Genomic DNA, 20,028 nt, shown 5'->3' with positions numbered 1-20,028 from the left:
GAATTAGTGCATATAGTCAGTGAGAAGGTTACTTTTTCTCAAGAATAAAAAACTGTGATCTGTATAGTTTAAATTGGTTTGCTGTTTTATTTTTTTCAAGATTTATTTATTGGGGCGCCTGGGTGGCTCAGTGGTTAAGCATCTGCCTTCGGCTCAGGTCGTGACCCCAGGGTCCTGGGATAAAGCCCTGCATCGGGCTCCCTGCTCCGCGGGAAGCCTGCTTCTCCCTCTCCCACTCCCCCTGCTTGTGTTCCCTCTCTTGCTGTCTCTCTCTCTCTCTCTCTCTCTGTCTGTCAAATAAATAAGTAAACTTAAAAAAAAATATAAATATTTATTTAGTGTAGAGGGAGAGAGAGTGCACGTGGGGGGGGTAGCGGTAGAGGAAGAGGGACAGAGAGAATCTCAAGCAGACTCCCCGATGACTACAGAGCCTGACTTGGGGCTCGATCTCACTATCCTGAGATCATGACCTCTGTTGAAATCAAGAGCCGGGTGCTCAGCCAACTGAGCCACCCAGGTGCCCCAGCTGGTTTGCTGTTTTAATAAATACTTGGGTTCTCTTTTAATATGCTATTTTATTCTTGTATAAATTCAGAAAGCTATCATTATCCAGGGGCAGAATAATAATGTTGGTTAAATGGAAGCATTGCATAAAAGGCATCAGTTTCTTTTAATGTTTAAAAGCTTTGGGGTTGAGATGTGTTTCAATTGCTTTATGCTTTATTTTATACAAGGTACTTCCTATGGCAATTGGAGGATTTTTTTTTTTTTTTTCTTTTTTTTAGCTTCTCATACTGGCTCCAGGGGAGTTCTTACCTGAAACTAGCTCACAGACATTGGGAGCATGTATTAGTCTATACTTACTTAGAGCTTGAAGGCTTGAAGGCACACAGTTAAAGGGCATAACATTTCTCTTTCAGTATTTCTGATCATTACTTGATTCCAAGAGTGTGCTTCTTTCTTTCATGTGCTTTTGGGTCTCCTTCTCTCCTCTGTGACCTGGCCTCTATTTTTGCTTGTTGTGGTAGTTACTAAATTTTATATCCTTGAGCTTTCAAGTTCTACTTGTCTACCACTTTAGCACCTTCCATACTTCTCTACTAATTGTATTACCTTCTTACTGTTTATTTTAGTTCTTTTCCACTTTAAGCTCTGGCTGTTATCTACCAGATAACAGTAAAATTAGGTGTGCTTGTATTAGCCTTTGAATTAATAACCATTTAATTCAGTCTGGAAGCATTTTTTTAAAGGAAACGCAAATGTACAATATTTTGAAAAAAACATCCAAAACATACTAAAACATTTTGTAATAGAAGTGTTCCTAATATATGTATCAGGGGAAAAAAAACTGTGCCAGTAGCAAAAAGATTAAATCTTTATTAAACAAATTTATAGTTGAATGAGAGCCTTATGGTATCACTTACTATTTATGATTTTTAAATTAAATAGCAAATCATTATATTGGGATGTTTACTGGGATGTAAAAATAGTTTTGATATATAAAAGGAGACTGTTTATGAAGTCAAATCCTATTACATTACAATGAAATTTAAGAAACTACATAAATTCTTTTTTAGCCTGAAATAAAGAGATCACTGTGGGGGACATAGAGTTTGTTTGTATGTTTTTTTTGGGTTAGGTAGATGTCAGATTATTAAAAATAGTTCTTTACAATAGATTGTGTGAAATCTGGCACATAACTCTAAGGGAGCTCACAGAATTGAATAATGTCATTATAACAAAAGGTTTTCTGGTCCCTTCTATGGTTATTAAGTACTTTTATCTATAAAAAAATAGGAATAGAATTAATGCTGAGGGGCGCCTGGGTGGCTCAGTCGTTAAGAGTCTGCCTTCGGCTCAGGTAATGATCCCAGGGTCATGGGATCGAGCCCTGCATGGGGGTCCCTGCTCTGCAGGAAGCCTGCTTCTCCCTCTCCTACTCCCCCTGCTTGTGTTCCCTCTCTTGCCGTGTCTCTCTCTGTCAAATAAATAAAATCTTAAAAAAAAAAAAAAAAAAAATTAATGCTGAACCTTGTCTCCTTCTGGTATTAAGCAGTATTCATTCATGGATTCATAAACCAAAAAAAAAAGTGAACTCCATTTATTTCATAGGAGATGTATTTTCAGTAAAATTTTATTCTTTGCCTAATAATTAGTTTTCCAAATGTATAATACACTTGTGTTTTGATCTGTCATGTACTAATATTAATGATAATGATAACTCAAAATTTCTTTTGGATTGATAATTAGAACCTCATAGTCACAAGAAATTTGAAAAATTTGTATTTATGTACAGGTATGTTTTTGCAGTAAAGAACAGTTGGATAATAAATATGTAATCCAAGTGTAAAAATACGTGACATCAGGATAACATTCTGCAGAATAAATACAATAGAAATAGAAGTTCAGGGGGCACCTGGGTGGCTCAGTCATTAAGCGTCTTTCTTCGGCTCAGGTCATGATCCCACAGTCCTGGGATTGAGCCCCGCATTGGGCTCCCTGCTCAGTGGGAAGCCTGCTTCTCCCTCTCCCACTCCCCTTGCTTGTGTTCCTTCTCTCACTGTCTCTTTCTCTGTCAAATAAATAAATAAAATCTTAAAAAAAAAAAAATAGAAGTTCAAGAAAAAGGAACATTATAAAATTGAGTGTTAAGGATAAGTTAGTTCAATAGTAAAGGAATAGTTAAGTGGATGATGAGGGTTATCAAATTAATAGTTTTTAGGGTCCATATGATACATTTAGAAGAGTGATAAAATAATTTTTAATATTGTTTGTTAATTGAAAAGGTGAAAAAAGTAAATTTACATAGAGTATCATGGCAGATACCATGTTAACTAGTAGATCATGGTTAATATCACCAGGAATAAGACCCATCAGTATCATGGACTCCTAATCTATGATGTACTGAGAAGGGCATAAACATCATTTCTGGTATTATTGCCCCAAACCCATAACCTTCATTTTATAATGAAAGGACTTTAGACAAAGCCAAACTGAAGGTTATCTACAAAATAACTGATCAGTAATCTCTAAAAGTAATAAAATCATGAAAGACAAAGGTGGAGTAATTATCAAAGACCAGAACTAAAGAGATATTAAACTAAATTGAGTATGGAGCCCTGGATTGGATTCTGAAACAGAAAAAATGCATTATTGGCAAAACTGGTGAATTTTTTTTTTTTAAGATTTTATTTATTTATTTGAGAGAGAGAGCACATGAGAGGGGGGAGGGTCAGAGGGAGAAGCAGACTCCCTGCTGAGCAGGCAGCCTGATGCGGGACTTGATCCAGGGACTCCAGGATCATGACCTGAGCCGAAGGCAGTCGCTTAACCAACTGAGCCACCCAGGCGCCCCGAAAACTGGTGAATTTTAAATAAGGTCTCTAGCCAACAGTATTTCATCAATATTCATTTCCTGGTTTTGATAATAGTACTTTGGTTGTGTAAGGTGTTAACATTAGGGAAGCTAGATGAAGGGTATATGGAACTCTGTATTTTTGCAACTTTTCTGTGAGTCTAAAATTTGTGTAATAGTTTCTCAAAAGTTAATATTGATAATGTGCTAGAAATTCCATCCTTGCAATTATTGAAACTTAAGATGAAAATTTTAGATGTTACCAAAGATGTGTGAATACATGGTATTTCAAAATTTATTTAAAGGTTACAACATGAGCAAAAATGTTTCCTTTGAGGAATTTGAATTGGCCAACAGAAAAAAATTCCATAAATACCAATATAAGTGGTTCGCCTAGGAAATGTTGCAGTCAGATCATCCTTCTGTGAGGTTCATTGTCAGCAATCACCACCATGCACACAGAACATCTAATCAGCTCTTTAATGCCTCATTCATAACTTCGAACAAATAGCTTAGTTAGGGGAAGCCACTGATACGAAATATGGAGATCAGAACAACTTGGAAGAGACAATGAAAAACAAAACAACTATTGATATATGTGGAAGGTAAGAGTAGTCCTTACACTGATGGAATGAGGACAGTATATATTAAAAGAATGTCTGTAGAGCCCTTGGAAATTCAAAATTCAATGTACGGAAGATAAAGTTGAGGAAGTGGATCAGAAAGGAGAGCAACAACAAGAGAAAACAAACCCTAAATGATGGAAAATAGGTAAGAAAATTACAGGAATGGTCTGAATAATAGATGTTTCAGGAGAGAACAGAGAAACCAGAGGGGAAGAAGTTTCCAATGAAATAATTCAAGAAAATTTCTCAGAATTATAGAACATGCATTTCCACATTAAAAGGACCCACTGAGCATCCATCACAATGAATTAAAATAGACTTATACTGAGATAGATTATTAGGAAATTTCAGAAATCTGGGATGGGGCGCCTGTGTGGCTCAGTGGTTAAGCGTCTGCCTTCGGCTCCGGTCATGATCCCAGGGTCCTGGGATCAAGTCCCGCATTGGGCTCCCTGCTCCTTGGTGGGAGGCCTGCTTCTCCCTCTCCCGCTCCCCCTGCTTGTGTTCCCTTTCTTGCTGTCCCTCTCTCTGTCAAATAAATAAATAAATACAATATTAAAAAAAAAAAATCTGGGATAGAGAGAAGATTTTGTAAGTCTCTGGAGAATGAGAGAAGCATTGATACAAGGGATCAAGAATCAGAATGATTAGATCCCTCCACATCCAAACTGCACACTAGAAGTGAAACAATGCCCTTAAGACACTGAGGAAGTGTGGTTCTGTGGAATTGGGAGTGGGGTGGATAAATGTATGTAAGAGCTAAATTCTCATCTTCCATCCTGGGAAGGCAGTTGCTGATGCCTAAAATGGAAAAAAATCAAGAAAAGTAGTAAGTTATTTAGAGATGTGGAAGTAAATACCAGAAAGATAAGCTAAATAATTTCAAAGTAGTGGTTTCTAGGGAGCAGAAAGTGTTTCTGTGTGGATCATGGAGGCAGTCAAAGGACTGCTTTTTTTCTTTTCAGTCCAGTAGGACTATTGTGCTCTAAGCAATGTACATATAAAACTTTGATTAAAACCAAAAAGTGAACAATTTTTAAAAATGAACTATATCCAGAATCTAATCAGTGTGTACCATGAAACTAGCTGAACTTTTTTTTTTTTTTTTAAGATTTTATTTATTTATTTGACAGAGAGATAGACAGAAGAGCACAAGCAGAGGGAGTGGCAGAGGGAGAGGGAGAAGCAGGCTCTGCACCGAGCAGGGAACCCAATGCGGGGCTCCATACCAGGACCCTGGGATCATGACCCGAGCCGGAGGCAGCAGCTTAACTGACTGAATCACCCAGGCACCCCATGACTTTCTTAATAACATTTTATTTTCTCTAGCCTGCTGTATTGGGAGACTACAGCATATGATACATACAACTTAACAAATGACTTTTATCGGTAAGGCTTCCAGTAAACAGTAGACTATTAGTAGTTAAATTTAGGGGAGTCAAAAGTTGTGTGTGGATTTTCAGCTGCTCAGGGGGTCAGTGCCCCTAACTCCCAAGTTGTTCAAGGGTCAGCTGTGTAGGTTTTTAGTCAAAGGGAGAGAATCGGCATCATTTTTTGCAATGAATATGTACACGGCAAATAAATAATAGAAGATCTTTAAACTTTGTGATTACTACTAGTTCCATAAATTTACCATTTCAACAATACAAGATGCTTTAATTTATCTCCTCTCCAGTAGAAGAAATGTTGGTGTGAAAAAAATCAAATTGTGGATAATTTCCTTTATATAATTACTATACTTTTGTAAGGAATCTGAAGCGTGTACAATAGTAAACAGCCATAAATCCTCAGACTCTGTATTGAGAATTAGAACTAGATAGTGCTTTCACTTTTCACTTTTTGCTTTCTCCTTTGAACTACTAGTGCTTATAATGTCTCTTGTGATTTTGTAATCACTACCAGCAGTTATGAAAAACTCTGATTTCAAGACATTAAAAATTAATTATGGTCATAGTAGCTTGTTGGTGAGACTACCTGTTAGACTCTTACAAGTTACTTGTTTATATATTTCAGCTTTATTGAGTAAAATTGACAATTAAAAGTGATACATATTTAAGGTATACAACTTGATAATTTGATACATGTGTACATTGTGAAATACTCACCAAAATCAAGCTAATTAAAAGATACTGCTGCAGGGGCGCCTGGGTGGCTCAGTGGTTAAGCCTCTGCCTTCGGCTCAGGTCGTGATCCCAGGGTCCTGGGATCGAACCCCACATCGGGCTCCCTGCTCAACGGGAAGCCTGCTTCTCCCTCTCCCATTCCCCCACTTGTGTTCCCTCTCTCGCTGTGTCTCTCTCTGTCAAATAAATTAAAAAAAATCTTAAAAAAAAAAAAAGATACTGCTGCACAGTTACCATTTTTTTTGTAGTGATAACACTGAATATCTACTTTCTTAGTAAATTTCAAGTATACAGCATTGTTAACTATAGCCATTCTATAAGACCTTTTAACCCATAGAAATATCTTAGCTGAATGTCAGCAGTTAGGATTTAAGTAATGAGAATTACTTATTCTAAGCTTAAATTAGTTGATAGTCTAGAAAGTGTTACAGAAAGTTACTGAAATTCTCCAATTTAGTCATAAATAATTCAAATTATTTCGTTGAACTAAAAAAAGATCTTGTTACATTGACCAGTTCATCAAATAATATGATTGGTACAAGTCAGTTTGTGAGACGTTTGTTACCTGAAATTTTATGTCTTCCTTGAACTGCATTAGTGGAATTATCTGAAATCATATGAATAATCTGAGACAATAGGTTTATTTATTTGAGGCACAAAACGAGAATATTGACTGATAACTGTGAACTATTTCTAAAATTAATGTTGAGAGTGGGATGCCCCACCGTGATGCCCACAACTTATATACTGTCTTAAAATGTGTTAAAGGAGCAAACATATCTAATTGGAGGGTCAGAACACAAATCAGGGTTCTTAAAAAGACAAATCCCCATAGCTGTTTTAATAGAAGAGGCATATTTAGTTACTATAAGTTATTTCTCCTGTTTAACCTTAAGCATACAGGATATTTAAAAAAACACATTTACAGCTCAAAGATTGCTGACTTAGGCATTTCTAAGACCAATGTTTCCATTTAGTCCTAATCTGTAGTCCTTAAAAATCTGGAAAACTGATTTGTTTCTTTGCCATCATGGAGTAGATAAAAACAGTAGACTACTCACTAGAGAAAGAGGGATAGATGGATGTTCAGGTACTCAAGTTGTAGTGAGGTACTTCATGCATTGTATACGATGTACAGTCATCACATACTCTTTCAGTTTTAAAATGTAATAGTTGATGAGTTTTAAAGTTGTACAAGTCTGTAGACAGCAATGCATATTCTAGTATATACTTAAAAAAATGGTAATAGTGACTTGTATTAGATGAAACTGTTGACAAAATACATAGCTCTTCTCATTATCACATGTATACCCTGTGATGTGTACTAGCAGCTGGGAAGCATTTTATATTATGAAATTGATAAATTTCTTAACACTCTCGATGTAGGAAAAAAACTAACCATTTTTAGAAAGACTGTTAACTCATGTTCTTTAAACATATACACATATATGGCCTTTTAATGTGAAAAATTGTTGGGTTTCTTTTATGACTGCAGGAAGCATATGTGCCTCATTTCTTACCCAAAGCTACCAACTGCCAGTTCTTGATACGATGTTTGTAAGAAAGAAATACCGAGGCAAAGATTTTGGGCTTCATATGCTGGAGGACTTTGTTGATTCCTTTACGGAAGATGCTCTTGGCTTGCGGTATCCACTCTCCTCTCTCATGTACACAGGTAAATTAAAAAAGGTTAAACTATTCTCAGGGTCACTTCTGAGTTGTTTCTGCAGAATATTGTAAATGTGCATATAGCATTATTAACTAATTTGGATTCTTTGGGTCCCTAAGGGCTTCATTTTGCAAATGTGTCCTTATGTCATGAATACGGCTTTTTGGAGGTGTGGTGGCTTTTTAAAAATGTTGAAATATAATTCATATACCATAAAATTCACACTCTCAAAGTGTACAATTCAGTGGTTTCTATTACCTTTGTAGCTGTGCAACCATAACCAGTATCTAATTCCAGAACATGCTCATTACCCCAAAAGAAACCCTGCACCAGTTAATAGTCACTCTTCATTCCCCAACTCCTTCATCCCCTAGCAACCACTGATCTGTTCTCTTCTGTATGGATTTTCCTGTTCTCAACATTTCATAGGAATGTAATCATGTGATATGATTATATTATATAAGCCCTTTGTGTCTAGCTTCTTTTGTTTTGCATAAATTTTGTTAAAGGGCGCCTGGGTGGCTCAGTTGGTTAAGTGACTGCCTTCGGCTCAGGTCATGATCCTGGAGTCCCGGGATCGAGTCCCGCATCGGGCTCCCTGCTCGGCGGGGAGTCTGCTTCTCCCTCTCCCACTCCCCGTTTGTGTTCCCTCTCTCGCTGTGTCTTTCTCTGTCAAATAAATAAATAAAATCTTAAAAAAAAAAAAAAATTTTGTTAAAGTTCATCCATGTTGTAGAATGAAGCAGTATTCATTCCTTTTTATGGATGAATAATCTGTTTTATGGATATGCCACATTTTGTTTATCATCAGTTGATGAACTTTTGGGTTGTTTCCACTTTTTGCTGTTATGAATAATGCTGCTGTGAACATTTGTATAGTTTTTGTGTGGACATTTCTCTGCACCTAGGTGTGGATGGAATTGATGGGTCATATGGTGACTCTATGTTTAACATTCTTTTTTTTTTAAAGATTTATTTATTTATTTATTTGACAGAGAGAGAGAGACACAGTGAGAGAGGGAACACAAGCGGGGGGGTGGGAGAGGGAGAAGCAGGCTTCCCGCCGAGCAGGGAGCCCGATGCGGGACTCGATCCCAGGACCCTGGGATCATGACCTGAGCTGAAGGCAGACGCTTAACGGCTGAGCCACCCAGGTGCCCTATGTTTAACATTCTGAGGAACTGCCAAACTGTTTTCCAAAGCAATTGTACCATTTTACATTCCCATAAATAGTGTTTGAGAGTTAAAATTTCTTTATATCCTCACCAACACTTGTTACTGTCTTTTTGATTAAAGCCATTCTTGTGGGTGTAAAGTGGCATCTTATAATAGTTTTGGTTTGCATTTCATGTTGAGCATCTTTTCATATGTTAATTAGCCATTTCTGTGTCATCTTTGGGGAAATGTATATTTAGATCTTTGACCATTTCTTCTTTGGGTTCTCTTTGGTAGCTTTTAAAATTAAAAAAGAAAGTAATTTCAGACATACAAAAAGATGTAAAGAATAAGACGACAAATACTCAAGAACCATCCAGCATGTACCATCCATGAGAAATGGATCATTGCCAGTACCGTTGTACACCCACCCAATTAGTTCACTCCCTTCCCTGAAATAAGTATTAACCTCAGTTTGGCATTTATTTTCCCCATATATTTCTTTCTTTTTTTTAAGGATTTTATTTATTTATTTGACAGAGAGACAGCACAAGTAAGGGGGGGAATGGCAGAGGGAGAAGGAGAAGCAGGCTCCCCACTGAGCAGGGAACCTGATGCGGGGCTCCATCCCAGGACCCTGGGATCATGACCTGAGCTGAAGGCAGACACTTAACCCACTGAGCCACCCAGGTGCCCTCCCCATATATTTCTTAGACGTTTTGTTTCTGAGAGGGAGAGAGGGAGAGAGAGAAAGTGTGCATGCATACACGTGTATGAGGGGCGGGGGTGGGGCCAAGGGAGAGGGAGAGAGAGAACCTTAAGCAGGCTCCATTCCCAGCCCAGAGCCTGATGCGGGGCTCGATCTCAAGACCCTGAGATCATGACCTGAGCCAAAATCAAGAGTTGAGTGCTTAACCGACTGAGCCACCCAGGTGTCCCTCTTAGACTTATAAAGCATATTTATATATCCTTCAACAATATGTCATCTTGTTTAACATATTTAAAAACTGGGGCACCGGGTGGCTAAGTGTCTGCCTTTGGCTCAGGTTATAATCCCGGGGTCTTGGGATCGAGCCCCCGTGTCGGACTTCCTGCTCTGCGGGGAGCCTGTTTCTCCCTCACCTTATGCAACCCCTCCCCGCTTGTGTGCTCTCGCAAATATATTATAAATAAAATCTTTAAAAGAATTATATATAAATGATACATACTGTGTGAATTCTGCAGTTTGATTTGTATATTTATGTTTATGAGAATCATTCGTGTGGATTGACATAGCTCTATTTATTCATTTTCAGTGCTGTTTAGTATTCCATTGTACGAATATACCTTGTGGTGATATTTAAAAACTATTGGTGGATTTATATTTGCATTTATAAATGTAAATCCCAAACTACTGGTTTTCTCTTAATGAAGTAAGATTTAATCCTGGAAGTTAATTTACTTGAAAACTTTATTAAAATAGAATTTACCATTGATTTTAGTCTAACTGGAAATGTTTATTTCCACTGAAAATATATTTTTGTTCTAAGTTTGCTTCCCCTTTTTAATGTCAGAAATCCAGAAAACAAGAACCAAGTGTTGCGTGCCCATCTTGAATCATAGTTTCTGTGTACATACATACATGAGAATGGAATGAACCCTGTATTCAACTGGATAATCTGAAAATGGCTTTCCCCTTAAAATCTAATTATAGCTTTACTGAATTTGGGAAGGAATGTAAACACACCCACTGTAGGTAGAATCTCTTAATACTTACTCTTTTCTGGGGTGCCTGAGTGGCTTAGTCAGTTGGGCAGCTGCCTTTGGCTCTGCTCATGATCTCAGGGTCCTGGGATTGAGCTTTGTGTCAGGATTTTTACCCCGTGGGGAGCCTGTTTCTCCTTCTGCCCCTCCCCCCTGCTTGTGTGTGCATGCGCCCGCTCTCTCTCAAATAAATAAAATCTTTTTAAAAAAATACTCTTTTCTAATTGTAATGATAAATTGAATGCCAAATGAATTACTATTTTTGCATAGTCTGTGGGCTTTAGCTCCACTGATCCTTCAGGTTAGGCAGGAGATTGTCCAATAATGTTTCATTGGTCTCATATGCATAATTTTGTGAATAAGACTCTTTGAGGTGAAAATAAAGGAATATATTGAAAATAGCAAATTTTAGACTATGTGGCATCTCCATTTTCTGTTTCTTGCTCTTTCTGTCTGGTACAATGTTTATTTGAAGAACTTGGATTTCCGTTTGATTTTTCTCTTACAACTTAATTAGTAGTTCTTGAGGCTGCTAGATATCCAGTATTCTTTGAAATTTACTTGTTTCCATGACCTTTACTTGTTTCCATGAATATTTTTAAATGATTTAGGAAAGATTATAGTGTTGTACATTGTAAGCTTTAAAAAGATAATTTATTCATTCCACAAATGGGTAACGAGTACCACGTATGGATGGGCTTGGCCTCAGGTTTGAGTAGGTGATTAGCTAACTGTGAGAAGTTGATTTACACAGTACTATCATGTACCGATACCTAAAGGCATGGAATGAATAAGGTCTCATAAATCTTACCCATTTGGAATTTATCCTGGTGTACCATATGAGGTACAGGTCCGACTTTATTTTACCTGACAGGTATATGGTTAATATTATTTGTTGAATAATTTATCTTTTGCACTGATTTGCATTTATATCAGGTCAGCAAACAGTGGTCCACTGATCTGCTCTTTTTGTAAGTGAAGTTACTGGAACACAGCTATGTTCATCCATTTATATATTGCCTCTGGCTTCTTTTGCACTAAAATGTCAGAGTTGGTTAGTTATGACAGTGCCCATATAGTCTGTAAGCCTAAAATCCTTATTGTCTGCCCCTTTAAGAAAAAGTTTCCAAATTCTTAATCTAGATCATACATTAAATTTGTGTATTTTATATGTGTATATTTCTTTTTTTTTTTTAAGATTTTATTTATTCATTTGAGAGGGAGGGGGAGAGAGAGCATGCAAGCTCTGGAGCAGTGGGGAGGGAGGCATGGGGAGGGAGAAGCAGACTCCCCACTGAGCATGGAGTCCAACACGGGGCTCATCCCAGGACTCTGGGATCATGACCTGAGCTGAAGGCAGATGCTTAACTGACTGAGCCACCCACGTGCCCCTGTTTCTGTATATTTCTTATCTGCTAATTTATTTCTGTTAATCTTAAGTTCCAGTACCTCACTCTTATATTTATTTTACCTTTTGGTTATCTAAAAGGACTAGTCTTCTCCCCCATTTCCTATTTCTGACCTTGCTTGTTTTTCCTGTATAGACTTCGGAATCCACTTACCAGATTAAAAAAAAGTTTTGTCGGGATTTTATTGGGATTACTTTAAACTTATATATTAGTCCCTAATAAAATATAAGATCCACCAAAAGACTGTTAGAACCAATAGGAGTGCTTCAGTCAGTGGAGTATGTGACTCTTGATATTGGGGTTGAAAGTTTGGGCCTCACGTTGGGTCTAGAGACAATTTAAAAATAAAATCTTAAAAAAGAAATCTCTTAGAACTGATAAATGCATTCAGTGAAGTTGCAGGATGCAAAATCAATGTACAGATATATGTTTTATTTCTATACACTAATAATGAAGCAGCAGAAAGAGCAAGTAAGAAAACAATCCCATTTACAATTGCACCACAAATAATAAAATATCTAGGAATAAATCTGACCAAAGAGATGAAAAAGACCTGTACTCTGAAAACTATAAACACTGATGAAAGAAATTGAAGATGGCACAAAGAAATGGAAAGACATTCGATGGTCATGGATTGGAAGAACAGTATGTTAAAATGTCCATACTACCTAAAACAATCTACAGATTTAAATGTAATTCCCATCAAAATACCAAGAGCATTTTTCACAGGACTAAAACAATCTGAAAGGTTGTATGGAACCACAAAAGACCTCAAATGGCCAAAGCAATCTTGGAAAAGAAAAACAAAACTGGAGGTATCACAATTCCAGACTTCAAGTTACATCACAAAGCTGTAGTAATCCAAACAGTATGGTACTGGCACCAAAATAGACACATAGATCAGTGAAACAGAATGTAAAGCCTGGAAATAAACCCACAACTTATGGTCAATTAATCTTTGACAAAGGAGGCAAGAACATGCAATGGGAGAGAAACAGTCTCTTCAACAAACAGTATCGGAAAAGTGGACAGCAACATGCAAAGGAATGAAACTGTACCACTTTTGTACATTGTACACTCAGAGTGGACCAAGGACCTAAATGTGAGACCTGAAACCATAGAAATCCTAGCAGAGAACACAGGAGGTAATTTCTCTGACGTTGGTTTTAGCAACATCCTTCTAGATCTGTCTCGTGAGGCAATGGAAACAAAAGCAAAAATAAATTATTGGGACTTCATCAAAATAAAAAGCTTCTGCACAGCATAGGAAACAACAAAACTAAAAGAAAATCTACAGAATGGGAGAAGATATTTGCAAATGACATATCTTATACAACTTAACACAAAAAAACACAATCCAGTTAAATATGGGCAGAGGACATGAACAGACATTTCTCCAAAGAAGACATACAGATGGCCAACAGACGCATGAAAAGATGCTGAACGTCTCTCATCATCAGGGAAATGCAAATCAAAAGTACAATGAGATATTACCTCACACCTGTCAGAATGGCTAAAATTCTTGAAAACTCAAGAAAATGAACTGTGGAGTTACTAGAAATTCAGTGATGTGGCTAGGTACAAAATTAATACATAAGTAAATCAGTATGTTTCATATATATAACCACTAGTTAGAAGAAATAAAGTAAGAACACAATATTTATAATGGCAACAAAAGAGATAAAATTCCTAAATATATACATTTTTTCCTATGTTAATTCTAAGAACTCTGTGGAGAATATGTAAATGCTAACTGGTTTGAACAAAATCATAAAATTATTACACAATTATATTGTTGGACAGAAAATAAGATAATGGTGTCAATTCTCCAGAAGCTAATATGTGAGGTTTGTTTTTTTTTTTATTTTTAAAAATTTTAATTCCACTGTTGTTAATATATAGTGTTATATTAGTTTCAGATGTACAATATAGTGATTCAGCAGCTATATATATTACTCAGTGCTCGTCAACACAAGTGTACTCTTAATTATTTTTATTTTCAAAGATTTTATTTTTAAGTGATCTCTACACCCAATGTGGGGCTTGAACTTAAACCCTGAGATGAAGAGTCACATGCTGTACTGACTGAGCTAGCCAGGTGCCCCATGATAAGTGTACTCTTAATCCCCACCTGTTTCACCCATCCTCCCGTCCACCTCCCCTCTGGTAACCATCTGTCTGATCTCTATACTTAAGAGTCTATTTTTCGGTTTGTCTATTTTTTCTCCTTTGTTTCCTTAAATTCCAAATATGAGTGAAATCATACAGTATTTGTCTCTCTGACTGATTGACTTTGCTTAGCATTATACCCTCTAGATCCATCCATGGATGGCAAGGTTTCATTCTTTTTGATGGATAAGTAATATGACATGGTATCTACATGCCACATCTTTATCCATTCATCTATCAGTGGACCCTTGGGCTGCTTCTCTATCTTGGCTAATTGTAAATAATGGTGCAGTAAACATGGGCATGCATATATCCTTTTTTTTTTTTTTAAAAGATTTTATTTATTTATTTGACAGAGAGAGACACAGCAAGAGAGGGAACACAAGCAGGGGGAGTGGGAGAGGGAGAAGCAGGCTTCCCACAGAGCAGGGAGCCCGATGTGGGGCTCGATCCCAGGACCCTGGGATCATGACCTGAGCCGAAGGCAGACGCTTAACGACTGAACCACCCAGGTGCCCCTGCATATATCCTTTTAAATTAGTTTTTTTCTTTTTAAGATTTTATTTATTTATTTGACAGAGAGAGACACAGAGAGAGCAGGAACACAAGCATGGGGAGTGGGAGAGGGAGAAGCAGGCTTCCCGTGGAGCAGGGAGCCTGATGTGGGGTTTGATCCCAGGACCCTGGGATCATGACCTGAGCCGAAGGCAGAGGCTTAACGACTGAGCCACCTAGGCGCCCCTAGTGTTTTCATATTCTTTGGGTAAATACCCAGTAGTACAGTTACTAGATCATAGGGTAGTTCTATTTTTATTTTATTTTATTTTTATAAAGATTTTACTTATTTGTCAGCGCACATGAGCAGGGGGAGTGGCAGGTAGAGGGAGAAGGAGAAGCAAGCTCCCCGCTGAGCAGAGACCCTGACGTGGGGCTGTGGATCCCAGGACCCTGGGATCATGACCTGAGCCGAAGGCAGACACTTAGCTGACTGAGCCACCCAGGTGTCCCAATTTTTAAAGATTCTATTTTTAAGTAATCTCCACACCCAATGTGAGGCTCAAACACACAACCCCAAGATCAAGAGTTGCATGCTCTACTGACTAAGCCAGCCAGGTGGCCCTAGTTTGCTTTTTTATCTTAAAATTTTTCAAGTTTTTTGGGTGCTATAATACATATAACATATTATTTATCATTTGAACTATTTGTAGATGTGCATTTCAGTGGTATTAGTCACATTCATTCTCTGTCATTATGAATTTGCCTATTCTAGGTACCTTATAGAAGTGGAATCTCTATGTGTGTCTTATTTCACTTAGCATAGTATTTAAGGACCATCCGTGTTGTAGCATGTATCAAAATTTCTTTCCTGGGGTGCCTGGGTGGCTCAGCTGGTTAAGTGGCCGACTCTTTTTTTTTGAAGATTTATTTGTCTGAGAGAGAGAGAGAGAGTGCACGCACAGAGTGTAGGGAGGAGCAGAGGGAGAGGGAGAGAGAAACCCAAGAAGATTCTGTGCCGAGCATGGAGCCCTATATGCGGCTTGATGTCACACAACCTGAGCCAGAACCAAGAGTCAGACACTGAGCTGACTGAGCCACCCAGGCACCCCACAGCTGACTCTTGATTTTGGCTCCTGTCACAATCTCAGGGTGGTGGGATCAAGCCCTGTGTCTGGATCCTTGCTCAGTGAGGAGTCTGTTTGAAAATTCACTCCCTCTGCCCCACCCCCTGCTCTGCATGCACGCTTTCTCTCTCATGTCTTCAAAAAAATTCCTTTCCTTTTTCTGGTGTGTGTGTGTGTGTGTGTATATATATATATATATATATATATATATATATATATAAAAATATATATATATATTAAAGATTTTATTTATTTATTTGACAGAGAGAGAGAGAAATCACAAGTAGGCAGAGTGGCAGGGAGCAGCAGAGGGAGAAGCAGGCTCCCCGCTGAGCAAGGAGCCCAATGTGGGACTCGATCCCAGGACCCTGGGATCATGACCTGAGCCGAAGGCAGACTCTTTCGACTGAGCCACCCAGGCGCCCCTTTGGTGTATATTTTTATTGTGTGTACATGTCACATTTCATTCATTCGTCCATTCATCTTCTGATGGACGGACAGTGGGTTCTTTCTACCTTTTGGCTGTTGTGAACAATGCTGCCATGGGCATTGGTGTACAGATAACTGTTCGAGTCCCTGCTTTCTGTTCTTTTGGATATATAGCTGAGAGTGGAACTGCTGAGTTATATGGTAATTCTATGTTGAACTTTTTGAGGAATTGCCAAACTGTTTTCCACAGAGGCTGCATCATTTTGTTAATGTGTTTTTAAACTTTATATAAATGACATCATTTGTACATATACTAACTTGTTCTTTTACTGATCTTTTTAATAGATTTATCATTGTTAATATATGCTGTAATTTGTTGTAGCTTCTGCATAGTATTTTATTGTATACATTTTATGATTTATTCATGTATCCGTTAATGATGGGCTCTTAGGTTGAACTCCCCACCCCTGTTTAAAAACAGCCCTGTAATGAATATTATAGAAGTCGTCTTGTGCATATGTGTAAGTCATTAGGATATATACCCAGTAGTAGAATTGGAGCATACAGTATGTCTTTTCAACTTTACTAACTATTGCAAAATTATTCTCACACCAGGAGAAAGTGGGAGTTTCCATTTTCCTTATTCTTTGGATGCTTGGGTTATCAGATGGGTGTGAAAATGGTATCTAGTTGTTTCATCTTGCATTTCCCTGGCAGCTAGTGAGGTTTTGCCGTCTTTACCTTTGTTAAGTGACCTTCCAAGTTTCATTATGTGTAAATTTCCTTTTCAAAACATCTGCCAATTTCTTTTTGGGATCATTTTGTCCTTCAATTTTAGGATTTTTTAATACGCTGAGAATACTAATCTTTTGTTTTATTCTGAAAATCTCCTAATCTCTGGCTTTATGGTATCTTTTTAGTATAAAACTATGCAGCCCAGTACGGCAATCACTAATATAAATTAGATTTAATTTCAATTTAATTAAAATCATACATTTTTTCAGTAGCCACGTGGCTAGTGGCTACTGTATTGGACATTGCTGATACAGGACATTTCCATCATTGTAGAAAGTTACGTTGCACAGATCCTGATAGAAAGTTTTAAACTTCAACAGGTTTATCATAAGATTTCATTATGGATTGTGATTTTGTGTCTTTCATGAGTAATCTTTTAGCACCATTATGTCCAGGAGGTATTCTCTTACGTTTTCTTTTAAACAGTTTGCTTTTCTTAGTAGGTCTTAGAATCCATCTGGAATTTTTTTTTTTTTTTAAGATTTTATTTATTTATTTGAGAGAGAGAATGAGAGAGAGAGAGCACATGAGAGGGGGGAGGGTCAGAGGGAGAAGCAGACTCCCCGCTGAGCAGGGAGCCCGATGCGGGACTCGATCCCGGGACTCCAGGATCATGACCTGAGCCAAAGGCAGTCGCTTAACCAACTGAGCCACCCAGGCGCCCAGAATCCATCTGGAATTTAATTTTGTGAATGGTGTTGATGTGAGGTCAGGATCTGACTTTATTTTCTTCTATATGGATTTTTGTTCTAGCATTATTATTTTGATAGTGGATCTACTCTACACTGAGATGTAATGCCTCCTCTGTCATTTGCCAGGTTTTTAGTGTGTGTGCGCTTCTTTTCTGGTGGGCTTTTTTACACTGGTATTTTAATTTTTCTTTTTCCTTTTCTTCTTCTTCCATATCCTTTTTTTTTTTTTTTTTAGATTTTTATTTATTTATTTGAGAACAGAGAACAAAAAGTTCAACATAGAGAATGAGAGAGAGAGCATGAGGGGGGAGGGTCAGAGGGAGAAGCAGACTCCCCGCCGAGCAGGGAGCCCGATGTGGGACTCGATCCCGGGACTCCAGGATCACGACCCAAGCCGAAGGCAGTTGCTTAACCAACTGAGCCACCCAGGTGCCCCTTCCATATCCTTTCTTAACCCTTTCTTCTCCATTTTGAAGTTGGGGTCAAATTTTGACAAGTCCCTAAAAAAACAGACTTGTTGGGAATTTGTTTAGAATTGCATGGAATTTATCAAATAATTGGTGAGAATTGGTGGTTTTATACTATTGAATCTAATAATCATTTTATTCTAATTTTATGCCCCTCAGTAATAATTAGTGATTTTCTCCTTAAAGGTGAAGCACATCTTTTAATAGGATTTTTATTGTTTATTCATGTTAAAACTTTCATTAATGAGACTGATGTGTAGTTGAGTTGCATTGGTGTTATCCTAGCCCCATTAAGTGATTTGGGCAGCTTACTTTCTATCTTCTGTTTTCTAAAACAGTTGATATTTGGGATTTCTAGAAAATTCTGAATGTATTTTTCAGCTTGCAAGCAGTACTTTGAAAAGTATCCAGGAGACCATGAACTCCTTTGGGAGGTTGAAGGTGTTGGACACTGGTATCAGCGAATACCAGTCACCAGAGCATTACAGAGAGAAACACTTAAAATTACAGGTAAGAATTATAGGTTTCAAGTTGGAACACATGTCAAGCTTAAAGAGCAGAGCCTTTTAATGTTTGTGTCTCTTAGTCCAGAGTTATGGTATATTGTAATGTGACCTCTCTAGTAACAGATCCTCTTTTCTAAAGTTTGAATTTTTGTTATGTATTAACGTTTGGGTCACTAATAATAAGAGGACCTAGAATTATAATAGCCCAGCAGAATCTAACATTCTAGGAATTGGTGGGTAAGAAGGAAACACAGATACTGAATCAGCATAGAATAGGCATCAAGGAAAAAGAGTAGTCCCTGGTCTAATGCATCTTTCCTCCAAGTCACTAAATACAGATAACTAATACTTTATAATTGCAAGGTTTCATTATAACATATTGGTTAAGGAGATGCTCCACACCTAGATTTTCAACACCCTTCTGTTCAGGATGCTATTCAGGACTTTTGTGCAAATCAGTACAAACCATGTTACAATTAAAACCAAATACTGATTGGGTTACAATTTTTAAAATTCTTCTGTACACAGCAGTTTCTCAAAATGAAGCTAAAAGACCTATGTCTGGAGAGTATGGTCTTTCATCTGTTCCAGAATATGAAGCAGAAACTGAAGACAATCAGTCTAGTGAGATGCAGCTAACTGTAGGTACACTGTATGTTTATTGTAGGAAATAATTTTTCTGTTCTTTAAACTAGATTCAGCTAATATTTAATTTTGTAAATGTTAAAGTTCATCCATCAAGTTATGTAATTCTAAAATTTTTACTGTATTATATTCTTGGTATCTCCTGTTAATGGCTTACTAAGGACTTAATTTTCTTCGAAAAATAATTTGGAATCACACAAAATAATATAGAAGAAAATAAAAATCTGTAATCCCACTACCCCAGATGTAGCAACTGTTAACATTTTTGTATTTGTATTTTATATATATTATAAAAACATGTATCTGCATACATTTTTGTTTTCTTTTATGCTGCTTCTGTTTTTCTCCATTAACATAATATTATAAGCATTTTCCATGGCATTATTGTTTTAAAACATTGTTAAATAGCAGTGTACTATTCTATTATATGTAAATACCATTGTTTATTTCTTTAACATATTATACTTAAGTTTTTTGCATAAGTGACCCAGCAGTGAACACATTTATACATGCATCTTTTTGCGTATGTAATTCTTTCCTTGCACTGATAAATTTCTAGAGGTGAAATTAGGAATAGGTCAAAGGTTATAAAGTTATTGTGGGAAGTTTTGAGTCTGTCTATG

At 37.3% G+C, this 20,028-nt stretch overlaps 1 protein-coding gene across 1 annotated transcript in view; it reads left to right on the top strand.

Moving 5' to 3' along the window:
* Window positions 1-20,028, top strand: part of FAM169A (family with sequence similarity 169 member A) — a 58,573-nt gene that overhangs the window by 25,751 nt on the left and 12,794 nt on the right. Inside the window, exons 6-8 of the mRNA XM_035014655.1 lie at window positions 7,600-7,779; window positions 18,636-18,764; window positions 19,289-19,401. Coding sequence (XP_034870546.1) covers window positions 7,600-7,779; window positions 18,636-18,764; window positions 19,289-19,401 — 422 coding nt within the window. The remainder of the gene's footprint in view (window positions 1-7,599; window positions 7,780-18,635; window positions 18,765-19,288; window positions 19,402-20,028) is intronic.

The sequence above is a fragment of the Mirounga leonina genome, unplaced genomic scaffold, assembly GCF_011800145.1.
Source record: "Mirounga leonina isolate KUSES-001 unplaced genomic scaffold, KU_Mleo_1.0 Mir_168, whole genome shotgun sequence".
NCBI classification, from domain to species: Eukaryota; Metazoa; Chordata; class Mammalia; order Carnivora; family Phocidae; genus Mirounga; species Mirounga leonina.
The sequence above is the reverse complement of the archived record's forward strand: the minus strand, read 5'-3'. Positions and strand labels throughout refer to the sequence as shown.